Raw genomic sequence first — 26,647 nt, 5'->3', positions numbered from 1 at the left:
TTCATTGTCTCTAGTTTGCTGCGCCTAGTGGCCCATCTGTAGTTCCAGCATCAGTATGTCATCTTTCCAGACGGAAACAGGTTCTCTAACCTTCCAGCCAGTCCCAGACTTCCTCTGGGCGAGGTGAAGTACCAGGTTTTACCATCTGCTACGGCTCACAACTTCGTCGGGAATATCATGTGAAATCTGAGAATGTGACATAAGCATTTTCGCATGTGATCGGTGGTGCACTGCGAGCGGCTTGTAAAATTATACCTTGACCACAGTAGTTAAAGATGCATGCTATTATAGGGCGCGGTGGCGCTCCCGGTCTTGGTGGAGTACCTGGAGTTCTGTGGGCCCATTCTACAGAGAAGTATTTCGAGAGGCCACGAGGTTGCAACTGTTTGAGTATAAGGTCTTCAATGAATAAATTAACTGCCGGCCCCTCAGAATGCTCAGGGACTCCTATTGTGCGGACATTGTTTCTCCTTGACTGCCCCCCAAACTATTCCAGCTTGGCTTGTAAGGCATTGGTAGTAGCACGCAACTCCTTGGCCTGAGCCTTCTAGGCTTTGGCATCTTCCTGCAGGGTGGTGATTGATTCCTCTGTCTCCTTGAAGCGGGCACCCGTGTTGCGTGACCTCAGTGGAGACTGTGCCTATTTTGCATTCAAGGGCTGTACAGACTCTGTGTATCGCTGCCACTATATCCGTGAGGGTGGGTGTCTTCGCTGTCAGAGGGGCTTGGGCATAAGGAGTCCTCTGATCCTCCACCATTGAGGTTGCTGTGGGCTCTTTCGGCTGGGTATGTTTGTCCAACTTGGTTTGGTGGATAGTGCAGTTTCCCTTGCCACTAGTAATTTCTAATGGATTGCCCTGCACACCTCCACGTTGTGTCTGTCCGTGTTGAAATATAGGAGGGGGTACTTCCGTACTCGCCGCTGCCTGCCAGGGAGCAGAAGCAGAGTCCTCCTGCGGCCTGTCGAGTCTCCCATCACCTCCCCCTGGCTTTCCTGGGAGCATTTTCTATACAAAGGGCTCAGCTGGTGTAGCGCACTTCACCTCCAACAGTGGGGAAAAATGGCAAGTCTCTCATCCTTCTGAAATGCTCACCAGGAGGCACGGCCACCAGTCCAGTGAAGGGGAAATTGAGGGGGTATTCCCTTCAATAGCACCCGATTAGGAGGCAGTCAAAGTCTTGTGGCAGGACACACACCAAGGATTCCTCCAGGGCTACAGATTAGTAGTCACTGGGCACCAGTAGTCTCTTCCCTCAAGCTGTGCTGCCTTTAACGCCATGCCACTATAAGCAGATGAGGCCTGTCTCTCCTGGACTGTCCAAAGGGACACCCTGCATTGTGTCCCACTCAAGTGTATTCGGTTGTCGCATGAGAATAGAGGCTTAAAGTGAGAAAGCAACAGCTTATTCTGGTTAGCCCCCTCTTAGGATACTTGCCGCTCTGTGAGATTCACCCCGCCCCTCTGTGTCACATTACGGCATCGATCTTGGCAGTCAGCCGCTCAGTATAGAAAGGCCTGATGTATAATTTACATGTTCCGCTGCTGCTACTAGCGCCATGTATGGGGGTCGGCAAAGGGAGAGTCCTGGCACTGCCGCAGGGCACCACGAGCACCACAGCAAGGCAGGTGGCGTGAGCCCAAGGAGTCAAAAGCGTTGAGCAGGGGAGTCAATAATGGTAGGGGACATGGGTGCTCTTACCTCTGGTGTGCCGCTTGCTGATCACTCGTCCCACAGTCAAGGCCCAAGGCCCTGCTGGACCTTATCCCGGTCATCTTGCCTGTGAGGACACAGGTTCTTGCACCGCCTTTGGTGTCAGTCCGAAGTCTTTGTAGTGGACCAGCAGTAAGCCCTGGGCAGTTGGGTCAGTCTAGCCCCTTCAGCAGTCCTTTGCCACGAGCACTTACAGTTGCTGTGGCGCTGACGTACGTGAGGCTGTGGTTTCACCCTGCAGCACAGGTGCCACTGTTTCTCTTGCACCGGCAACTACTTTGATATTTGCTGCGTTGCTATTAGGATATACACATTAGTTTTTTTTCGTCGTGGCAGACAGATATTTGCTCGGATGGTAGGGGATTTGTGCGGCGAGTGACGGGAGCCTCTTCAGAAAACGGTCATCTTCCATAGTGGTTGGCCACATCCCCAGGGTTAGCTTTCCTTTGAGCAAAGGAATCACATTAGCTCTTTTCCAGTCATATGGTATGACCCCTGAGTGGAGGGAGATGGCAAATAGCTCTCAGTAGGTTGGTGCAATAATATCAGAGATGGTCTTCAGGACACAAGATGGCATAGGGTCATTTGGAAATACTGCCCTACAGTTCGCAAATAAAGCCATCACTTCCTCCAGAGACGGGGCATTAAAGGATGACAATTTGGACTCTGCTGTAGAACCTGCTAAGTCCTCAAACCCTGATCCCAAATGATTCAACCCCACTGAGTTGGACTGAATTAAAAATATTTTATCCTCAAATAAATCACTGTGTCATGAACATAGCATCTGGCTAGGCTCTAATGAGGGGGACATATTTTTAGGGTCTGTGAAGCTGGCGACAATTATGAAGGTTTCCTTCCCATCATTGTTAGCTTCCTTACATTGGGAGTAAAAGGCACTTCAAGCCCCCCTAAGATTCTGGTGGTAGGCTTTAAGGGCTAGTTTATAGCTCGCTTTGTCTGTTCCCAGATGATGGCGACTCAAAGCTCTTTCTACATTTTTGCACGCAGCTCTTTCCTGAACTAATTCCTGAGACAACCATTGTGCCGAGCGGGCTGTTGTTACTTTCCTCATGGTTGTGGTAGGAGCCACCAAATGGGTGTCTTTCGTGAGCCAGGACATAATTTCTATGTTGCAGTCAATGACAGAATCTTTGATTTCTTCCTTCGATTCAATTAGGCTCTTCCTCTTCCTGAGGTCTGCTGTAGACACCTTACTCTAACATCTAATCTGTGGGAGGAGAGGTCTAGTTTCCTTCACACTGTCAAAGTGCCAGGAAAATGGGAGTAAAAAGTGATCTGACCAGGAGTCTTCCTCCATATTTGTGCATTAGGAAAATTGCTGTCAATGGCGTGTCCAGCTCTGTGTGACGGGCCTGTATCAGATCGAACTAAATTAAAAGAGGCCTCATTTTCCACCAAACAGGTGGACAGCGGGTCATCTGTCTTGTCCAAATAAATATCAAAATCATCAAGAATAGTGAAATTAGCATAAGCAATACAATTGGGGGCTAATGCATGATTAAAGGATACTATAAAGTCACCTGCATATCCTGGGGGAGATAGACCAATGCACCTGAGAGGGAGTTCTGTGCTCCAGCAGAGATGCTAAAACAAAGGGCTTCTGCTCCTATCATCTCCTCTAGTTTAAATATTTTACAGTTATAAATTCTTTTATATATGATGGCAACTCCTCCACCTCTTTTTCCCACCCTGACTAAGTGAACACACCCATAGTTCTCAGAGGACAGCAGTCCTTGTTCATCCACGTTTCCGTCATAAAAAGCGCACCCAACCTCTTCTGTAACAAACTAAAAGAGTCCAGAGCATGTTTATGTAGGGAACTGTTGTTAAACAGGGCCGCCTTAAATTCCTTCTGATTTTTACTTGGGCCTGACATACTACTAAGCTTCTGGTTCATTGGAGGTAGACTGTATTTACATTTGCCAGAAGAAATAGGGCCAACACAGTCTAAAAGAAATGAACTACACATATTTGGTGCCCTTTCCTTCAAACCTTTAAGTTGAGAAGCAGTGAACGTCCGTTTTAACTAAACACCCCTCTTACATCGTCATGGTGGCTGTCGCTGGCTGATGTGGGGACCCGGATGGGCGTAGCTAGGTTTGCCTTAAGCACACCTTTGTGCACCTGCGACGTGCCCACTGCACACGTCGCTGCGCGTCCGCTCTGCGGGAAGACTCCTCCGGCAGATTGTGTTGGAGCACTAGAGCGCACCCATCTCAGAATGGCGCCGTTCTGTGTCATGCTAGTGTTCCTCCTTCCAGAAGCACTGTCCTGAATATGAAGTGTTCCCCACCCACTACACATCAAAATAGCAATGCTTCTATAGCATAAGAGCAACAGAGCACCACTCAGAGGCCCTATTTTCATATTTATGCATATACCACAAGTGGTGCAACGCAGTAAGAATCACTGAATCACCCAAACATTCGAATGCCTGGGAGAGTTAACAGAAATGCCAATGTTTTACAGCTTTTTAAAGTGTTGGAATAGAGTGTTTGTGTTGAAATGCTTACATAGGCTTATGCTATATTACGGAACATAACACAGAGAATCTTCTGTCTCCTCTAAATTTACACTATGCCCTCGGGTGCACGAGAAGTTCTTCATTTGATGATCTGAGGAATCTGGCATGGTGGGGCCATGCAAGTATTTTCTAAGACAAACCTCCCCCATGCCATGCAGGATTTAAGGACTATCGTCAAATATTGATGTTTAGTTGTGCACTAACTAGAAGCTAGTGAATTGTTCTTCATAGAGCAAAGATGTGGTCTATTTTTCTGAGACCAGAAGTGATGCATATCACTGAAGCGTTGCTGCAATTGTTATAACTGACAAGCTGGTAAATCTCTATAGAGTGCATGTCCTTGGTCCATTTTGGCATGGGCTACAGCCACACCACATGGCCCTGGGGAGGGGGAGGAAGGATCAGTTTTGGATGCATTCAGCTTCAGTCCACTGTCCCCAAATCAACTTGCCTCTCGTTTAAGTTGGTGGCAAATTATCAACATCGATAGAATGGTGCAATCACAAAGTTACATTGTGTAACAGAATTACATTTGAGCCAAGCTAGGTCAAGAAGAGTCTTGATATACATGCTGAATAGTGCTGCCGATAAGGAAGGTAATTGTGGTACTCCCACAATTAAGGGAAGCGGCATTGAAAGATACATTAATTACTGAAAGAAAGTAGGTAAAAGGTGAGGGCACTCAGTTCCCTGCTATGTGTTATGTAAAGGATTTGAGGACCAGACAGTGTCAACACTTTTGTCACTAGTTTTTGGGTGCTATAGCTTTTCCTATGCCTTTATAACTCCCCCAGCTATTGGCTGCTTCAGTGTTTGGTAGCACATCCTTGACCCTCTTATTTTTTTTCTTTTAATCTCTTAAAGAGACCATAATGACTACAAGGATGGTTTTCTTCTACAGAGTACTGCATTCCTTACACAGACACTTTGTTAGAGTGTAACTACTATCAGAGTGCTGCTTTCCTTACACAGATGCTTACTGTTAAAGTGTATCTGCAAACTTATGGATTTCTCTTGATAGGCGAGATGGAGGTCTGGGACGCATTTTTGACCAGTATAAAAGGTAAATTGAGTTCAGGCGTGTGCATATCCGTGCCACTACCGAGTCCATTCTCTCAACACAGTTGGGAACCTAGTTGTTTTTGGAAGCTCCATGTACTAAATTAGCAGTTCAAATGCTCTGCTTCGTAGCACATTCATGGAGGCCAAAAGCTCTTCTGCTGACTTCCTCGCACAGCCACCAGTTCTCCACAAGATGCAGACATCTGGCTTCAGGTAATGCAGTATCTTCAGTTCATTGTTCTCACCTCAACGCCCCGCCCCTTGCAGGATGTGCTTGGACAGCATATGCCTTCAGTATTCTATTCCTAAATATACCCTCTCTGGATCTCCTTCAGCCTATAAGTAGTATGTTATTTGATGGTTGGACAGATTAGGTTGTTAGTTGCTTCGAAAGTTACTGTACACCATCCGGAACAAGAAATGGCGAGTAATTTAAACTAAAGCCATTAATTCACAAGCCCTTAAACCAAAGTTGTTGTGCTGGTTGGCTACCACTGGAAGTTCGTGCAGTTCCCCTGCTTGTGGTGCTGTAGTTACTATCCGCTCATGTCCTAATCACTGGCCCACACCATATAATCTTACCAGAGCTTGAACCAAGGTGCCTTCCAGGGACTGTATTACAAATGTGGCGCATATTCCTTGTTTGCGCCGAGCACACCTTTCAAAAGCCACTCCATATTTCACTTGAGTGCGCTGTCCCCACAGCAGCAGGAGTTTCCGGCTGCCCTAGGGGCCTTGCATTCATTCTAATACAGCGCACTCCTTTTTGTGGTGCACTGTCAGTGTGCCATCTGATGGCCTTTGCACCCATGTCTATAATACGGGGCAGGGGCAAAGAGATTCCCTCATTTGCATGGGTCCACACCCCTATGCAAATAAAGTTATGCCCTCTGATGATAGCGCTGGCTTTATATGTGTGTCAGCTGTATCTTTCTTACAGCAGGGCCACACAAGCGTCTGTGGCCCCTTCTGTAATACCAAAGTGCCCTGGGGGGTGCGCAAAGCAGGCACAAATGGCGGTGCGCCCCAGGGCACTTTCTGCAGTATGGCCCCTGGACTGTAATCACAAAAAAGGAGCACGCATGGATTCTGTACTGCCTAACAATGGACGTCCTCTTGAGTTGACTTTGAGACCTAAGTCTCCTGGAGTTCACTCCAGCTGTCTTTTGAACCTAATGCCTTATGTTCTTTGTGATGCAGTTTCTGTATAAAGGCACCAGTGCACTCTACAATGTGTTTCTAAATAAGCGGGTTCCCAAAGTGCATATACGGCTTGAGAATAGTTCCAGTTAGAAACAATACATTCAGTTATTTAGTTCCGTTAGTGGCTCAGTCTCTGCAGTATGTTAGAAGAGGAAATTTGCATTTACCAAAGTCTCTGGTACTGACTTTCTGTACAGTTTCACTGATTAGGGCCTGCTTGATCCACAGTCCTTAGTTTGTTTAAAAAAACAAAAAAATAGTGCCGGTGCCCGAAGCTCTGCTTAAAACCAGTGGCAGGTGCAATTTTTAATCGACTACCAAGCACTCCCTACCCCCTTTGTCTAACTCTTGCACGTTCGTGCATTTTTGTGATTTTTTTTTTCTGTCTTTCACTTGCTCTGTCTTTCGGATTTGTGTGTTTTTCTTCTGTTGAGTAATAATAAGTGCTTGTTCCCAAAAATAAGTGTTGGTGGCTACTACCGGCCCAAATTAAGCACTGCTGGCCTTAACATAGGCCAATCACTGACTTGGATTTAAATTAAAAGATGACTGGCTTTGACCCTTCTGCCATAGCAAGGCGTCTTCAGTCATATGGGTACAAGGCTGGCTCCAAGGGGTTTCCAGACACTGTTTATGATATATCTGTGGTTGACATGATGTTTACTTACAGGAAATTCTGGAATTCTCAAAACCACATAGTCCCTATGTTTTCAGTACTGCACTTCCGGCAAGGTTGATCAATCAGCAGTTTTCCTCGGCTCACTGGATGGCTTGTCTGTTTCTCGTCCAAAGGCCTTAACCCCCTCTTTTGGAGACAGTTTGTCTACAACCCCTAAAAGTTGTTTAAAACATGGAATGTTCTCATTATCTTTAATTTTAGTTTGCATTTGAGTTGGGATCATTCTTGCTCGCCTCCGCAGTATCAATAGCAAGCCATTGCTCCCTACACAGCCATGAAGCAGCTCTTACGCTCCCTGCAAAGACATCATCATACAGCCAGGCACTTCTTGGGGGTGCTCTTTCAACTGCAAGATTTATATATAAAAAAAGGTACTTTTAAACAGGAAACAAGTCAAATGCTGTCATGCTGCTTACTCATACCTAGTAAAATCAGAACAACGCTGGTTCAACTGCACCAACTCTATCCCTGTCTGTTGGTCTGTTGTTATAATATGCAAACCTTTAGGCCATAAACATTTTAAGAATTACAAAAATAACCTCTCATCCCCGCTCTGTTTCTTTTTCTCTTTTCACCAAAGTTCCCGGCTTTCTTTGATCTCTTATGTCCAGCACCAGGATATCCCTCCGAGGATGAGAGTGCGCTCTAGGAATCCCAATTAACATAACCTCACATCATGCACTGTTGTTTCTGTCCTAGAAGAACATTCAGTGTAACCATAGAAGGCATCATCCTTGGTGTCAAATCACTGGCTGCTCCACCGTATTTTACTGCTGCTATCCATTTATTCCACTGCCACTTCCTCAGGGGAGTGAACCTTTTTTATATTTTTATTGACGATTTTTCAGTAGTACTTTACCAGTCGAATCAAAACAACTAGCAGCACTTGCAGCTCCCCTCAGCATTCAAATCACGTGCATTTCTCTTATTCCATTGTACCGCCACACCACATTGACAAAGGGTTCCAGATATCAGACTTTTCCATTTAGCACACTTATCAAGAATAGTAACATCATGAGCAATTTCCAGTTATCAAACCACTGCTTTAGAAATTGGTAAGGGTTCTAAATAGAAATATCGGCTCTTGGTCAGCCATATACTTAGATATCACCTTGCACATTTGTAGTAGAGCGATACGTTTCAGGTTATGCATCTGTTATATTCCCCAGGAAACACATCATCACTCAGCAATCTTGTTAATTCTCCAGCTCGAAGTCATATGTGAGCTAAATGGGCTCCAAATGTTTTTGGGTCTAGACTTGGTTGGTATTAAAATCCATATTTCCTTTATCCGTTCTGACAGTATGAAACATCTTTTCAGGAGGGGCTGACTGCCATCCCCAGTGCATTGCCACTCATTATTTAGCCAGAAATATCATCATTGTTGTTAACTTGGATACACTTGTCATGACGTCCATGACAAATCCTAACATAGCCACCAATGGCTGTTCGGGTACAGTGTCCCACAGATCTCACAGGTGCACTCTTATACAGCTGTCCGAAACCAGGTCATTTTCGGGCACTGCCATGCCTGATGTAGGAAGTCCACAGCTGAGGAGTGAACATTAAGCTAATTTCTTTTTAACACTTTTGGGTACTTTTCTGGTGTCTCCTTTTCAACCTATTGTAATAATTTGTATCAAAGCATCAAAATGAAATTTGTTTGATTCTGGATTATTGATTTCAAATTGTTGTAGCTTTCATCCAATAGAAAGTTAAAGATGGGACCCTTGGATTTCCTTAACAAATGATAAGCCTAAAATTCACTTGTTTTGTGTAGTCTGCAAAGACTCTCAGGAACTAGTTACTGTATATTCTTCTGCAATACTTAGATCAATCGTTGTTGTTGATCATTCACAGTATAGACACATTTGATTTTTGAAGTGCAGTACTTTATTTTTTTGGATGAGGTGAGGGGCGAAAAGTGAAATTTGTATTGGCATTGGTACGATGTGGTCAAAGGGAGCAGGGGACATTTTACAGTATATATTGGTAACATAGCTAATTTGAGGTTAGACTGCTGAAATTAGTTGGCTTTATATGGGACGAACTGAATCACCTACTCACGTCTTTTCTTCCATCTCCCACGCAGGCTGTGGAGAAACTGGTGCAGGGGGCAGAAAGTGGTTGCCACTCTGAGAAGGAGAAGCAGATCGTTCTGAACTGCACACGGCTGCTCACCCGCATCCTACCCTACATCTTTGAAGATCCTGATTGGAGGGGCTTCTTTTGGTCAACTGTCCCTGGGGCAGGCCGTGGAGCAGTATGTGTTTACTTTGTTTATCGGCACTCCTTTAGTGTGTCAACATATTTTGAAAGCGCCAAGTTATTTTGGGTGCTGGTGAGGTAGTGGTGGAACGAGGAGTAGTATTTACTTATCAAGCTCTAGGAGAATGTGGGGAAAGTCTGTGCTGGCTGTTCTGCTTAGTGCCTGGCATAAGGAGAAGGAAGAATTTGTTGTTGGGATGTTGGGTGCACGTGGTAGTAGTTATGTCCTTGATGGGTTCTGGAAGAGTGCACTGTAAATGATTTTTTATGGTGTTCTTGCTTCAGCCTAGTTTCTGTATATTCTTATCTCTCGGTTTAACTTTACAGAGTGATGAAGATGAGGACAATTCTCGGCCGCTGGCGGAGTCCTTGCTGCTGGCTGTAGCCGACTTGCTTTTCTGCCCTGACTTCACAGTCCAGAGCCACAGGAAAAGCAATGTGGTAAGTTCCCATGGTGGCACAGAGAACAGGGGCAATAAGGGTTACTCTGTAGGGTTCAGGTGGGTGGTGGTTACTGAGAGCAGTGTGTTGATCCAGATTGCTCTAGTTCTGGTAACATGTATTTTCTGGGTTTTCTCTTGCCTCTCCACTCCAAGACCCTGATAACAGAGAGGATCTTGTGCCTTCTTCCCCCTATCCTGCTCCTCTGGTTCTGATAATGTGATTGCCTAATGTGCTACTTAATTCTGCTGTTGACCCTCGGGTTCTGATACGCAGTGTGTGGATCTTTCCCTACCTTTTGTTCCATATTTTCAAGTTGCCTGGCTTCCTGCAAACCACCAGTCCCTTCACCATCCAATCTCCCTTTTCTTCCCAACCCCATCAAGCCTCTCTGATCTTCCAAGTTAGCCCAACGTCTCTGATTCAGGTTGTGTTTCTCACTAAGTTTTCCACGTGTGTAGGCTGTTTTTGTTCCATCTCAGAAATTGCTTGATGGTTCCTATCAATATCTCTGCAGGGGTGTATCCATGGGGGAAAGCAGATTTAGTGAACCCCACTATCCCCTGATAATTATTGTTAGCTGGGGAACAAGTGCCAGGTGACGGACTGGGCAGCTCGTCGGGAACATGTCCCAGGTGACTGACCGGTCAGCTCGTCATACATGAAGCCCACAGTGGGAAGGTGATTGCCTTTGTGACTGTGGAGTATGACTTAATTACAGACCCCAGGGTAAAGCTCAGTTGTGATCTGGTATCAGAGCTGTAAACGTGAGTGTGTGCATGTGAATATACATAAATGTATGTGGGTAACCATATGAATGTGTGTAAATGAGTGAATGTGTGTGCACAAGTGTGACTGTGTGTACAGGTGTGCACATGAATGTCTGTGCACATGCACAAGTTTGTGTGTGAATGTAAGTCACAATGCCTAGGTCAGCACCCTGTGGTTCATGATTAAATGTGTTGTTAAAACTGATTTTGGCAATCTTGAATAGTTAAAGAAATTACTTCTCCAGAAAGGGAATTAGCTGTGTTGGTACCTGTATGTCACTCAGCACCATTAGGGGATGCTGCACCTCATTGGAGTGTGGGCAGACCTTCATGTTAGTCATGGAGGCATGGCTAGCCAGGATAGCGTTCAGGTGTGTGTGCTTAGGTGCATGTTTGTGTGTATGTCTGTGTGCGTGGCTAGACTAGTAGATGTCACTTTGTCAGTTGATTCTTTACTGAGCTGCTCGTTAGTCACTGAGGTATGGTTAGCAGGGCTAGCATTCAGGTGTGTCTGTGTGTATATTATAGAAAAATAGTGGGTCACTACACATTAGGAGATTGTCCGCAGAGCTCCTTTTGAGTCACTGAAGCAATGCTAGAAGGAATAGCAATTGTGTGTGTATGTGTCTGACAATCCGGGCTAGAATTGTAGGCGATTACAGACATCAGGACAGGAGACTCTCGGCAAAGCTCCATGTGAGTTACTGAGACGTGGGTAGCAGGGGTGCCAATCAAATGTGTGCACTTAGAATAGTAGGGAGTACTACATGTCAGGAGACTGTGGGCAAGCCTACTTCTGAGCCCTTAAGACATGGCTAGCAGGTTTAGCATTCTGGTTTGTCTGTATATTGTCCAGGTGTCAAGGTGCTAGTTGTTTGCATCTGAGAGTATGAATAGAATAGAAATGTTCACTGCACGCCAGACCAGAAGACTGTTGGCAAAGCTCCTTATGAGTCACTGAACAGTGCTTAGCAGGGGTAGCATTCAAGTGTGTGTAATTGTGCGGTTCCTTGTGTGTATATGTTTGTATGACTAGATATTAACAGCTTCTGCGTGTCAGAAGACTGTTGGCAAAGCACCTTTGATTCCCTGCGGCGTGTCTTAGATGTAGCAATCAAGTATATGTGTAGGTATGTGTGAGAGACAAAGAGCTAAGGCTGTTGCAGGCCAGTACCAGGTACATTGGCAAGGTTGTGTATTCGACTGGGGAATAGAAAATATGCAACACTGTAGGCTGCTAGTCTGGACAAAAATGCATTGGCAGTGCTGTGCTGTGTATAGCCCAGTTGGATAGCAGGGGGTGTTTGAAAGTCAAGCCTGCGTTACATTGTGATTGTTGGTGGAGAGTGGTCAGAACAGTGACACCACAAGGGTTCTTGATGTCACGAATGACAGTACATGGAAGGGTGTGTTGAGGCTGTGTCCTGCCTATATACTTGAACCACAATACCTTGTCAGTTGCACTGTGACCCTTTTATTTTGCCTCCAATTTATTGAAGTCACGTCCAGTAAGTCCCAAAAGTTGCAACTTTTTTCCAGAAAAAAGAACTGACAGGTGTCTCTCACCTCACCCCCTCTGAGTTAAACTGTGGTAGGCGGAACTATTAAGAGGCAGACAAACGTGTCGGAGAATCCATCATCTGGAGGAGGTATATATAGAGCCTCGCCTCATACACCAAAATGAGTATAAATGCTTTAGTATAATAAAATACATATTCAAAATAATTGATATTTCACATTATAGGATCATTCGTTATACACCATTCCTGTACATGTCATGTGTAATTTAATGATTGAAAGTATTATACACAGCTCATCAATAATTACACAAATTAGGGCAAAGGTGAAATGAGACCCAGTCATATTTCATCACACATCCATATCCTATAGGTTTAGTCCAGTGGTTCCCAGCCTGTGGTCCTGGGACCCCTCTGGGTCCACGAAGCCTCCTCAGGGGTCCGCAACTGCTTAGAAAATTAAATAATATTAACAGATTAGTTCCCCAGCTTTCAGTAATGACTCAGTGGGGTATCCCTGGATTCCAAGAAAGATTCAGTGGGGGCCCCCGGGCTACAGTAATGATAAAGTGGGGGTCCACAGAAGTCAAAAGCCTGGTAACCACTGGTTTAGTCTATTTAAGTTACGACCATCTGTCTGACAGCATGGATAGGTAAGTTCTACATAATAAGCCAAGTCATAGGCTACAAAGAGTACCTTATTGTGACTTCAGGCCTGAAGTTGGAACTTTGTATTTCAACACCCCCTCCAGCAATCGGTCTGTGTGCTTAACTCCACCTCTGCCCTGTACCTTATATAACCTTCTTAAACATGTCCTGTGGAGCAAAACTGGACCAGTTTATGCTCATCACCTGTATTATTACACTAGATATTCAAACAGTGATTCCTGTTCAGAATGCATGCGCTACCGTGTATCTCCTTCCTGTGGAGTGGAACACACAAGGACATCTTACCTTGCAGCTCTCTTTGAGCCGCTGTTTTTACAAACAGTGCAAGCACCAATGAATGGAAATTGTTCTTTTCAATCCTAGTAGTGTGATTCCAGAAACAATATGGCAATCCAGACGCATATTTATTGGTTTCACGAAGTACATGTTAGCCTGCCTTCTATGCCCGCTGCCCTTGCACCTCTCACTCCAACGTTTTAAAAGACACAAAGAGTGGAAATATTACCATAACATCACACTTGTATTGTGTGTAACATCGAAATGCTATACAGAAGCTATTCTGCACGTCAGCCTATTTAATGTATATATGTTTTATGTGGTGTTTGTGTTGCACAGAGTTAGCCAGAGCAGTGTATAGAGTTGAATGAAAAATTACATCCATTGACTGATTGAAAAGGAAGCTAGCTTCTGAAAGTGTAGGTGCACTGTTATCTCCTCTAAATATGGTGTTATTGAAAGATGGTTGTCTTCAGTTATTTCCGTAACTGGAAGAGGGGTAGGGCAGTCATCATGGATACAGAGATGTCATCCTAGATCCTGGTTGTAAAGATGAAAAAGGGCTGCTGTCTTGTATTTTCTTTTTGTACTTCACCTCTAGTCTGATGGTGTCCTCGCTGCCATTGTGCTGACAGCTACCAGAAGTGGTGAGTTTATATGCCAGGTAGCCAACGTTAAGGCATTACAGATAAGGGTCTAATTTTACTTGTTGCCCTTTTTTTAATTTTCCTAAATAGACACCTGTTTTCCATAGATGGCCTGCACAGGTGTTTGGGCAGTGGACTTGCTTTGGCTATTTTTTAAACTAGGCCCTGCTTTACAGAAACCAGTTTGCAAAATGCACAATTTAATGAGCCAAGCACACAGCATCATCATGTTTCTACATCATGTGAATGCTACACAAGATTTTCAAGTGGATCCCACTTAAGACCAGATGAACAGTCACCCAGGCACTTGTAACAAGCAGACTTGACTATGGAAACACCTTCTACTTCGGACCCCCTGCCCTTGTTCTTCGCTGACTCCAAACCATCCAGAACGCAGCCGCCAGACTCCTTCTGAACATCCCATGAAATAACCACATCTCTCTGCACCTCATCAATCTCTACTGGCTCGCAGTCCAGGAAAGATGTAAGTTCAGACTACTCACCCCCTCCTATAAAGCTCTCCATAACACCGGTCCAGCGTACCTCAGCCCCTGCCTCAACTTCTACCAACCCACCAGACACCTTCGATCTGCGTTCCAGACGAGAGAACACCTCCTTTGCTTCAAGAAGGCCAGAAGCGGAGGACGTTCCTCATGCTTCGCAGCCAAGACCTGGAAGTACCTCCCGCAACACCTCAGAACCTCACGGGTGATTGGCCGCGATCTACAAATCCACATAACATAACATGGCTAAATCACCTCCATGTGGCAGCCTATCTGACATAGTACATTGATTTTCACGCTGAAGAGAGTGAATATCTGACTACCAACCACATTAAAGTGCATGTTCGCGTCTTTTGGCAGACAGTGGGGGCAACCTGCTAACTCATAAATAGAGTGACTGGTTTAGAAAGGAAAGGCTTTCATTGATATAAGAATGAGGCAACATACAGTTGCTGGGTGGAATTGCTTGGACTGACCACTGACAAGTTTTCGGGCGCATTCAATGCCATTCCTTTTTGCCTTGTGTATTGATATTGAGCCTAGGACAACAGTCATGGTAAAAGCAGATTACTAGAAAAGAGAGCAGCAGGGAAAAGAGTTAGAAACACAGCAGCAGGGAGTTGGATTCAGGAACAGAATGTGTAGTAGACATCTCAACAGTCACCTTCCTGAAGATAAACATAGGCTGTAGGAACTAGGCATCTTCTCAGTTGGACCGCTGGTACCCTGAAGGTAGAGTAAACGGTCTGCCTCAGACACGGTCCAGTGCAAAAAAACAAGAAAAATGACACTAATTGTTTCTACATTGGCCCTCCTTAGTAAAACCAAGAACATTTATAGATAGCAAAATGCAGCAGCTGAACAGTAACGGAAGCCCCTCGAAGGAATCCTTTACTCCAGTCTTTACAGTCTGTGCGTGGCTGCCTGTAGCGAAGGCTGTTTGATTCTCAGTTGTCCTACCTGTCTGCAAGGCTTGCCATCATGCTTGACCTGAGTTCTTTGCAGAGACCCTCATTCAGTACTGTCTGTTCACAGTCTTCACTCACAGAGAATCTCGACCTACTGGTACCCACATATAGAGGAGTCTGAATGTGAGAAAGAACAGCAATGCTTCTGCTGGATCAAAGGTAAACGGAAGACCACTGCTGGTTACGGATCAAACACTGTAATTCAGCCTGCCAGACCAGCCTATCCAAATATTTTACTGAATACAGATCACACATAGCACCAACAAGACACCTATGACAACGGCAGCTGTACCGCTGTAAAAACAATCCACTGAAGAAAAAAGTAAAGCAAGTACACTCTGGTGGCCTTGTTGTCCTACTGAAGGCAGACTGTCCTAGTTGTCGATTTAAAAATCTACCAAACAGTCAGATGGTGCACCACAGAATTTCAGATAGCAGTAAGCTGACTCCTGACAACAAGAACTTGCGTAACAAACCCAGACTATATTATGGAGGCCTGTGGTTGTATGAGTACACTAACCTTGAGGCTCAAACACAGATCTAGTGAGTGTGAGTTGATTTAAATGTTCTTTCATGCAAGTCAGTGAGCAAGTACATGCAGTACTACGACTATGATGAAAGTCCTCAAAATTGTTCATTGAATTTGTCTTCCGTGCCACCTATGGAGATCCTAGTGTCATGAGTTTGAATCCCAGAAAAGCCAGCTCAGCCTTCATGTTTCTGAATACCATGAAATTGGGTGACATCATTACAGCATAAGGAAGCTGCAGAAATTAGATATTAAGTATTCCCTTTGGAGTGAGTGTGACTACAAGGGAAAACCCCACCCCCGGCTCTACCCAGACCAGAGGCCATTCACCCCTAATTCCGGGACCTACCATACCATGAACCACCTGTTCAGGTAGGCTTTTTAGAATTCACTTTTGAGCACTTCACTTAGTATTAGTGCTCCGGGATCCTAGACCCTGACGAATGCCCCTGACCTACCAGCACTTCGAGAGGGCAGAAACATGTTGGTCATACGTATTCCTTTTTTAAGACTCTAAGAGACATGATCCTCTAGTGAGCCTCCTTCCCCGTTCTTAACCTTACCAACATGCGCCCCCATCAAAGTTTAACTAATAGAGATTGGTGACATGTATGGTAATTTTATGTTCGATGGCATCTGTCGCTGTAGATACGCATGTTCTGCAATAGCTCGCCATCTGGTGTTGGGCCGGAGTGTTACAAGTTGTTTTTCTTCGAAGAAGTCTTTCGAGTCACGGGACCGAGTGACTCCTCCTTTTGTCTCCATTGCGCATGGGCGTCGACTCTATCCTCGATTGTTTTTTTTCCGCCATCGGGTTCGGACGTGTTCCTGTCGCTCCGAGTTTCGGAACGGAAAATTAGCTAATTTCGGAAGATTTTCGTCGGTATTGTTGCGTTCGGGATCGGCGTACTTACATTCAACACCGCATCGAAGATCGAAGAGCTCCGGTGCCCTTCGGGGTAGTTTTTTCGATCCTCCGTCGGGGCCTGGTCGGCCCGACCGCGTGCTGAAGAACGCCGATGGAACGGACCCCGTTTCGTTTCTGCCCCAAATGCCACAATAAATACCCCTACACAGACCAACACTTGGTCTGCAACCTGTGCCTGTCACCTGAGCACAGCGAAGACACCTGCGAGGCCTGTCGTGCGTTCCGGTCCCGAAAAACACTCCGAGACCGTCGAGCCAGAAGACTTCAGATGGCGTCCGCACCGACAGCCCAACGGCAGTTCGAGGAACAGGAAAAGGAAGGTACCTTCTCGATCCAAGACTCCGACTCCGAAGGATTCGACGATACACAAACCGTGAGTAAGACGTCGAAAACCACACAGAGAAACATTTACAAGGCCCAGGGGACGCCACTGCCACCAGGCCATGGCTCGACCCATAAATTCGGTGACCGACCATCGGCACCGAAAAAGGCCCAAACAGTGCCGAGATCGTCCGACTCCGGTCGAGACACCGGCACGCAGCCTTCTCGGGACCGAGAAAGTGCTGGAGACAAGCCTCGACACCGTGATGCCGGTGTGGACACGGCTCGACGCCGAGACAGCGGCACAGAAACAGATCGACGCCGAGAGGTTTCGGCCCCGAAAAGGAAAAAAGTCACCTCGGAGCCGAAAAAACACGCAGACAAAGTTTCGATGCCGAAACAAACTGCAAGCGACCCAGCTTCAGGCTCTTATACAGAAGAGCACTCGCTAACCTCCCAAATGCAGAAGCATAGGTTTGAGGAAGAGCTACAAGCAACTGATGTGGACCATACGCAAAAGCGTATCTTCATTCAGCAGGGGACAGGAAAAATAAGCACCCTTCCCCCCATTAGGAGAAAGAGGAGGTTGGAGTTCCAGACGGAACAAACACCACAACCAAAAGTGGTGAAAAGAGTTACACCACCACCCTCACCTCCGCCCGTGATTGACGTTTCACCAGCACAAACTCCATCACACTCCCCAGCTCACACCACCATGAGCCAGGGTGACCAAGATCAGGACGCATGGGACCTATACGACGCCCCAGTGTCAGATAACAGTCCGGAGGCATACCCTGCGAAGCCATCTCCACCAGAAGACAGCACCGCGTACTCTCAAGTGGTGGCTAGAGCAGCACAATTTCACCACGTAAGCCTCCACTCAGAACAGGTCGAGGATGATTTCTTATTCAACACACTCTCCTCCACCCACAGCTCATACCAAAGCCTGCCTATGCTCCCTGGTATGCTCCGCCACGCAAAAGACATCTTTAAGGAGCCGGTTAAAAGTAGGGCAATCACACCAAGGGTAGAAAAAAAGTATAAGCCGCCTCCTACGGACCCGGTTTTCATCACTACACAGCTGCCACCAGACTCTGTCGTTGTAGGAGCAGCTAGGAAAAGGGCCAACTCTCACACATCTGGAGATGCACCACCCCCAGATAAAGAAAGCCGCAAGTTTGATGCAGCTGGTAAAAGAGTCGCAGCACAAGCTGCAAACCAGTGGCGCATCGCGAACTCCCAGGCACTACTTGCGCGCTATGACAGAGCCCACTGGGACGAGATGCAACATCTCATTGAACATCTGCCCAAGGACTTACAAAATAGGGCAAAACAAGTGGTTGAGGAGGGACAGGCCATCTCCAACAACCAGATCCGCTCCTCCATGGACGCTGCAGATACAGCTGCACGGACAATTAATACATCTGTAACTATCAGAAGGCATGCATGGCTCCGAACGTCTGGATTTAAACCAGAGATTCAACAAGCAGTTCTCAATATGCCTTTTAATGAAAAAGAACTGTTCGGTCCAGAAGTGGACACAGCGATTGAGAAACTCAAAAAAGATACGGACACTGCCAAAGCCATGGGCGCACTCTACTCCCCGCAGAGCAGAGGGAATTACAGCTCATTCCGTAAAACGCCCTTTCGAGGGGGGTTTCGGGGTCAAAGCACACAAGCCAGCACCTCACAAGCCACACCGTCCAGTTACCAAGGACAGTATAGAGGAGGTTTTCGGGGACAATATAGAGGAGGGCAATTCCCTAGAAATAGAGGAAGATTCCAAAGCCCCAAAACCCCTACTACTAAACAGTGACTCACATGTCACTCACCCCCTCCACACAACACCAGTGGGGGGACGAATAGGTCATTATTACAGAGCATGGGAGAAAATCACTACAGACACTTGGGTTCTAGCAATTATCCAACATGGTTATTGCATAGAATTTCTACAGTTCCCTCCAAACATACCACCAAAAGCACAAAATTTAACAACACACCATTCCAATCTCCTGGAGATAGAAGTGCAGGCACTATTGCAAAAGAATGCAATCGAATTAGTGCCAAACACACAAATAAACACAGGAGTTTACTCACTGTACTTTCTGATACCAAAGAAGGACAAAACACTGAGACCAATCCTAGACCTCAGAGTAGTGAACACTTTCATCAAATCAGACCACTTCCACATGGTCACACTACAAGAAGTATTGCCATTGCTAAAGCTGCACGACTACATGGCAACTTTAGACCTCAAGGATGCTTATTTCCATATACCAATACACCCATCGCACAGGAAATACCTAAGGTTTGTATTCAAAGGAATACATTACCAATTCAAGGTACTGCCTTTCGGATTAACAACCGCACCAAGAGTCTTTACCAAATGTCTAGCGGTAGTCGCAGCACACATAAGAAGGCAGCAGATACATGTGTTCCCATATCTAGACGACTGGCTAATCAAGGCCCATTCGTTAATAGAGTGCTCAAATCACACAAATCATATCATACAAACCCTCTTCAAACTAGGGTTCACCGTCAATTTCACAAAATCCAAAATTCTGCCACGCAAGGTACAACAATACCTGGGAGCCATAATAGACACATCAAAAGGAGTAGCCACTCCAAGTCCACAAAGAATTCAAAATTTCAACACCATCATACAACGCATGTATCCAACACAAAAGATACAAGCAAAGATGGTATTACAACTCCTAGGCATGATGTCATCATGCATAGCCATTGTCCCAAACGCAAGACTGCACATGAGGCCCTTACAACAATGCCTAGCATCACAGTGGTCTCAAGCACAGGGTCACCTTCTAGATCTGGTGTTAATAGACCGCCAAACTTACCTCTCGCTTCTGTGGTGGAACAACATAAATTTAAACAAGGGGCGGCCTTTCCAAGACCCAGTGCCACAATACGTAATAACAACAGATGCTTCCATGACAGGGTGGGGAGCACACCTCGATCAACACAGCATACAAGGACAATGGAACGTACATCAAACAAAACTGCATATCAATCACCTAGAACTTCTAGCAGTTTTTCAAGCACTAAAAGTTTTCCAACCAATAATAGTTCACAAATACATTCTCGTCAAAACAGACAACATGACAACAATGTATTATCTAAACAAGCAGGGGGGGACGCACTCCACGCAGTTAAGCCTGCTAGCACAAAAAATTTGGCATTGGGCAATTCACAACCAAATTCGCCTAATTGCACAGTTTATACCAGGGATACAAAATCAACTCGCAGACAATCTCTCTCGAGATCACCAACAGGTCCACGAATGGGAAATTCACCCCCAAATTCTGAACACTTATTTCAAACTCTGGGGAACACCTCAGATAGACTTGTTTGCGACAAGGGAGAACGCAAAATGCCAAAACTTCGCATCCAGATACCCACACAAACAATCCCAAGGCAATGCCCTATGGATGAACTGGTCAGGGATATTTGCTTACGCTTTTCCTCCTCTCCCTCTCCTTCCTTACCTGGTAAACAAACTCAGTCAAAGCAAACTCAAACTCATATTGATAGCACCAACTTGGGCAAGGCAACCCTGGTACACAACGCTGCTAGACCTATCAGTGGTACCCTGCATCAAATTGCCCAACAGGCCAGATCTGTTGACACAGCACAACCAAAAGATCAAACACCCAGATCCAGCATCGCTGAATCTAGCAATCTGGCTCCTGAAATCCTAGAATTCGGGCACTTACAACTTACCCAAGAATGTATGGAAGTCATAAAACAAGCCAGAAGGCCATCCACCAGGCACTGCTATGCAAGTAAATGGAAGAGGTTTGTTTGCTACTGCCATATTAATCAAATACAACCATTACACACAACTCCAGAACAGGTAGTGGGTTACTTGCTTCACTTACAAAAATCTAACCTAGCTTTCTCTTCCATTAAGATTCACCTTGCAGCAATATCTGCATACCTGCAAACTACCTATTCAACTTCCCTATATAGGATACCAGTCATTAAAGCATTCATGGAGGGCCTTAGGAGAATTATACCACCAAGAACACCACCTGTTCCTTCATGGAACCTAAATGTTGTCCTAACTAGACTTATGGGTCCACCTTTTGAACCCATGCACTCCTGCGACATACAGTTCCTAACCTGGAAGGTGGCATTTCTCATCGCCATTACTTCCCTAAGAAGAGTAAGCGAGATTCAGGCGTTTACTATACAGGAACCTTTTATACAACTACACAAAAATAAAGTCGTCCTAAGAACCAATCCTAAATTTTTGCCAAAGGTTATTTCACCGTTCCATCTAAATCAAACAGTGGAACTTCCAGTGTTCTTTCCACAGCCAGATACCGTAGCTGAAAGGGCACTACATACATTAGATGTCAAAAGAGCATTAATGTATTACATTGACAGAACAAAAAACATCAGAAAGACTAAACAACTCTTTATTGCATTTCAAAAACCTCACGCAGGAAACCCAATTTCAAAACAAGGTATAGCCAGATGGATAGTTAAATGCATCCAAATCTGCTACCTTAAAGCTAAACGACAGCTGCCCATTACACCAAGGGCACACTCAACCAGAAAGAAAGGTGCTACCATGGCCTTTCTAGGAAACATCCCAATGCAAGAAATATGTAAGGCAGCCACATGGTCTACGCCTCACACATTCACCAAGCACTACTGTGTAGACGTGTTATCCGCACAACAAGCCACCGTAGGTCAAGCCGTATTAAGGACATTATTTCAGACTACTTCCACTCCTACAGGCTGATCCACCGCTGTTGGGGAAATAACTGCTTACTAGTCTATGCAGAACATGCGTATCTACAGCGACAGATGCCATCGAACTGAAAATGTCACTTACCCAGTGTACATCTGTTCGTGGCATCAGTCGCAGTAGATTCGCATGTGCCCACCCGCCTCCCCGGGAGCCTGTAGCAGTTTGGAAGTTACCTTCAATTATTTATATATGTATCATCTCAACCTTAAATAGGTGCATACTTAGTCACTCCATTGCATGGGCACTATTACTACAATTCAACTCCTACCTCACCCTCTGCGGGGAAAAACAATCGAGGATAGAGTCGACGCCCATGCGCAATGGAGACAAAAGGAGGAGTCACTCGGTCCCGTGACTCGAAAGACTTCTTCGAAGAAAAACAACTTGTAACACTCCGGCCCAACACCAGATGGCGAGCTATTGCAGAACATGCGAATCTACTGCGACTGATGCCACGAACAGATGTACACTGGGTAAGTGACATTTTCATTCCACCTTATCTGGATCCCTGTAATTTATCCAGCCAGTTTAATTTCAGCACTCCCTCTTGTTCTTTTAACTAAGAGGTTGAGTCCGCCCAAGTAGTACCATCTTACTTGGGTGGGGCTAGGTGGTCAAATGATGAGGCAAGACACTATTATGTGTGTGAGACCACCTAGTCCGTAAGGGAACTTCCCCCTCCCCTCTTATCTCAACACAGCCTTTCGCTCCTGAGACACTCTCTACACTTGCTTTCCCCCTCTCTGACAATAACGCGACCTAATCGGTATCGCCAATTGAGGGAACACTGGTCCAACTCCACCCTCAACCCCAACTACCCCACACCCTTTGTGGCTATATAGATTTCTCTTGGGAGGTGGTGTGGGATAGCAACACTCCCAGTACTCTCTTTTTGTGTTTTATAGTTTTTCTTAACATCACATCCGTCTCGGACTGGCGTGGAGACAGCTTTAGTGTAGATGTCAGCCTCATGTTTTCCAAAAAAATGAATAATAAAAATATGCACATGCATATAGGGGCTTCTGGTTAGCCCTTTTTATCTCTGGATATTTTCAGCTGTCACTCACATTTTGCCTTTGCACACTCCACATGCATCATGTGGCAATGGGTCAGCCCACTTACCATCTTGCACTTTGAATGACCGCATTTTGATCTATTACATGCACTGCCGAGCTTCCTGGAAAGGAGTGCAGTTCCATGTCGGCGCTAGTTTGCCTGGGCTGTGGGGCCACTCATTTATTTTTTAATTTTTTTGCCCCATTTGTGCATATTGCAGAATTTTGCAAAACAAAAAATACATTTTGAAAGTTGTACATGTGCCAAAGCTAGACCTATTGGCTTTGCCAATACATGTTAAAATATTTTCATTTTCCACCAGCAAATGACATACACATACATCCCATTACTATGTGTGAAATGGGTCCAGACCTTGAGGTGATAACCATCCATAGGGAATAGTAGACTCCACAATACAATGCATTACCAGATTTTACCCAGTTTGACAATTCTGAATTCTGTGTATTATTTAAATGGTTTACTTTTCCCTGTATTTGTTGATATAATCTTGCTTTGTTGCTCCTGGTGATTTCACCCCAGGAAGACCAGAGGAACTCCCTTCTGTCACCTTTTTGTTCCTGTTGAAGAAATTTGTGACACGGCTATTGTTTTCGGGCTGCGATCTATTGTAATGTGTCTAATGGGTCAGTGGAAATCACCCGTTGCCAAGGAAAAACAAGCACTCTTGCTCTGTGCATGGCGATGTTACCTCCCTGAATCTGCCATAAAATTGCATACTGTTTGCATTTGTCTGTTGCTTCAGGTGCATGTCCTCTGTATGCCCTCCTTCCCCCAATTTTGTTTACTGTGTGTAGTATGTGTAGCTGCCACCCCAAAATTACAACCTTGTAATTGCAACACCACACCACAAACTATAGTACAACAACCACCTATAACAGTATGACTTAAGTCCAATACTACAGTTAAAGTTCTACATTGCTCCTAAAGCGTGTAACGACCTGCTGCTACACATAAGAGCCTCCTCCTCACTTCTCAAATTCCTCAAGAAGCTGAAGACCTGGCTTTTTGAGTAGTCCCACTAGGCCTTAGGTGTGACTAGGCTCACACCTGCTCAGAGATACCCTATGGGTGATAGTGCACTGTGCAAATCTGTATAATATAACATAACGTACTTCCACGTGGGGATTTTAGTACCACAACAACACTACCCCTAAAATTACAACATTACCATAAAGCCACTCCTCCACCTCACCACTTTGAATTGGAAGTATAGCAGTACGTCATAGTTGGAGTACCTCAACTACAGCACTACTTGAAAACAACTATCTCAACATCTTATTATCACAACTACAGCAACACTACCACTACCAAACTATGACTAAACTGCTACTGTGATACCACTTCAGATAAAACACTGCTGCATGGGAACATGAACCTCCATATTGCGACAATGATTGCATTATTGGTGTCCAGTCTTTTTCCCAAAGCAGCTGCAAGTACACCACAATGAAGCATTACCCTATTACAAAGTCACACATACTCATTTTCTAATGCTTTCAGAATTAAGTTTGTCTGTGTTTGTTTGTATTATTCAACTCTACCTGGCTGTTTGAGATTGGAACTCATGGCTCAGAGAGGAGGTGGGAGAGGAAAGTGCAGGTATTTACTGCATTTTCATGGTGGCATGCAATTCATTTTTACTCCTGCCGGTCCCTCCTTTGCTTCCTTTTGCTGTGTGGTCCAAGTAAAAACTCTGTCTTCTGCTCTCTCCTTAACAAAATAACTGTGGTGATTTTGACCATCAAAGAAAGCTTCGTCAACAGCTAAAGTTCGGACTCCTTAGATCGTAGTCTCAGCTGTTTCTCTTCAGGGAAGCATACATTTATGGGAGCACTGACGTTCAATTAGTTCTCCTCATTTTGGAGTCCTTCATTTTTAAAGTCTAGTTCTACCTCCCAGTAACCATTCTCCTTCCTCAGTCAAGATGCATCTTGATGTTGACCTAGGAGTCGAAGTTGTGACCATTCTCAACACTGATCCCGAGAGTCGAACATCTGGCATGAAAAGGGCAAGGTGAACTTCAGTTCTCAGTCCCTATGCTTTCTTTTTCAGCCACTTAGAAAACGTGGAATCTAGGAAACCAAGTCATATTGAGGGAAGATATGTTGTGCATAAAAAGCTATAGGACGATTGTGATGAGGATTTAGATGATGGCCAATGGAGTGATGATCATTAGGAATGTATGTGGGGCTATTTTCCAGCTTATTAACCAGAAGGAGAGAGAAAATCCAGGCTTCCTTAAATTTAACCTTGTTTAAGGTAGACCCTACATTCCTTTGGCAATGACAAAGCTTTAGTGGCTGGTGCTTATGGTCTTGAAAAATAAAGGAAGCAAAATACTTGATGAACCAGGTAAAAGCAGTGTGCTCTTATACTGAAATTTAATTAGAATTTTGCTTAAGCTAGACCAAATGTCCACGTGTTCTTGAATCAAGATTCTAGCCAGTTATATAAGTATCTGATCATTACTTGGGTGAATATAGACAACTTTGCATCAAGTGAGGTTGGTTTTAATGAGAATGGCTGTAGGCGGGCGTCGCTCGCCTCGCCTAACAGAGCGCAACAATGGCGGATGCCGAACGCCTCCTCGGGCTCCCGCTCGCGTCGTCAAGGAGACGCGTGGGGGGCGGAGACGACAATCGGCACCGGACTTCCGGGTTGCCGAGTGTCGTCAAAAGGAAGATGCCGCGATCGAGGACGGCGGGGAAAAGAAGAAGGAGCAGGAGAGACGCCACGGAACCCCAGCGCCAGAGGAGAAGCCGAGGAAAGATCCTGACCGGGAGGAGACGACCGTGACCGGACCGACAAGCCGTGTTGCACCGGTGTCCCGTTCAGACTCTGACAAGCCGGAACGACCGAGGGAAGACGAGACAGCCTGCCACGGCCCAGGAGGGTCGTGGCTGCACAAGGTACGTGCCCTCTTCAGGGGCAACCACCATAAAGAGGGAAAAGGGGAGGCGGAGGGGGGAGGAGCAGAAGGGGGAGGACAGGGGAGGTTAAGAAGGGCTATCCAGGGGACAGGGTTTGGGGAGCTATCAGGCACCTTCCCACCAGATCCTCTAGCCTCACAGAGCCCAGAACCGCCTACTCCCATAAGTTCCTAACTCCTCACTAAAACACCCCTTGTATAATTTTTTTCCTTGTGCACTTCGTATCCCTTCACACCTCCCCTGTACTAACTAATAAACTGAGAAACCAGAAAAAAACATCCCACTTACCTGGTGTGTCCTTTTTGTTCTTCCGAGAGAAATCGCGATACCCAGAGGAGGACACCAAAAGCTCACCACCTAAGAAGGAGAAAAAGAAAACCGTTAAAAGACCCCTAGAAACCCAGCGCTCACGCGAAGAGAAAATAAAGGAAGAAAAGAAGACCTACCATTATATTGTTTTTTTGCTCCATCTCTCCTATAACTCAAATAAATCACGTATAAACCCTGTCAAGGGTTTTTTTTAACTCTGCATCCGTGTCCTCTGTAGCCCTGATCCAAACCCCACAGTGGTGTCAGAAGTGGGATGTTCGATTTCATACGGGGCATACAGAGGTAATACAACTATGGAGGACAAACCCAGCCTCGAGGACATGATCAAACAACTTGCGGAGGGTCAGCGCCACCTCCAATTAGTGTGGGAGGCGCAACAAAGGGAGGCCAAGGAGGACAGAGAGGCTCTGCAATCCGCCCTAAAGAGTCAGGCCACTATAATGGCCAATAATCAACTGGTCCATGAGACTGCCCTCCAAAAACTGACCGACACA

General features: G+C 45.5%; 1 protein-coding gene across 1 annotated transcript in view; it reads left to right on the top strand.

Moving 5' to 3' along the window:
* HID1 (HID1 domain containing) overlaps positions 1 to 26,647 on the top strand; it is a 187,022-nt gene that overhangs the window by 67,089 nt on the left and 93,286 nt on the right. The window contains exons 3-4 of the mRNA XM_069200104.1: positions 9,295 to 9,465; positions 9,798 to 9,911. Coding sequence (XP_069056205.1) covers positions 9,295 to 9,465; positions 9,798 to 9,911 — 285 coding nt within the window. The remainder of the gene's footprint in view (positions 1 to 9,294; positions 9,466 to 9,797; positions 9,912 to 26,647) is intronic.

This window comes from Pleurodeles waltl, chromosome 7, assembly GCF_031143425.1.
Source record: "Pleurodeles waltl isolate 20211129_DDA chromosome 7, aPleWal1.hap1.20221129, whole genome shotgun sequence".
Taxonomy (NCBI): Eukaryota; Metazoa; Chordata; class Amphibia; order Caudata; family Salamandridae; genus Pleurodeles; species Pleurodeles waltl.
This window is presented reverse-complemented; position numbering and strand designations above follow the sequence as displayed.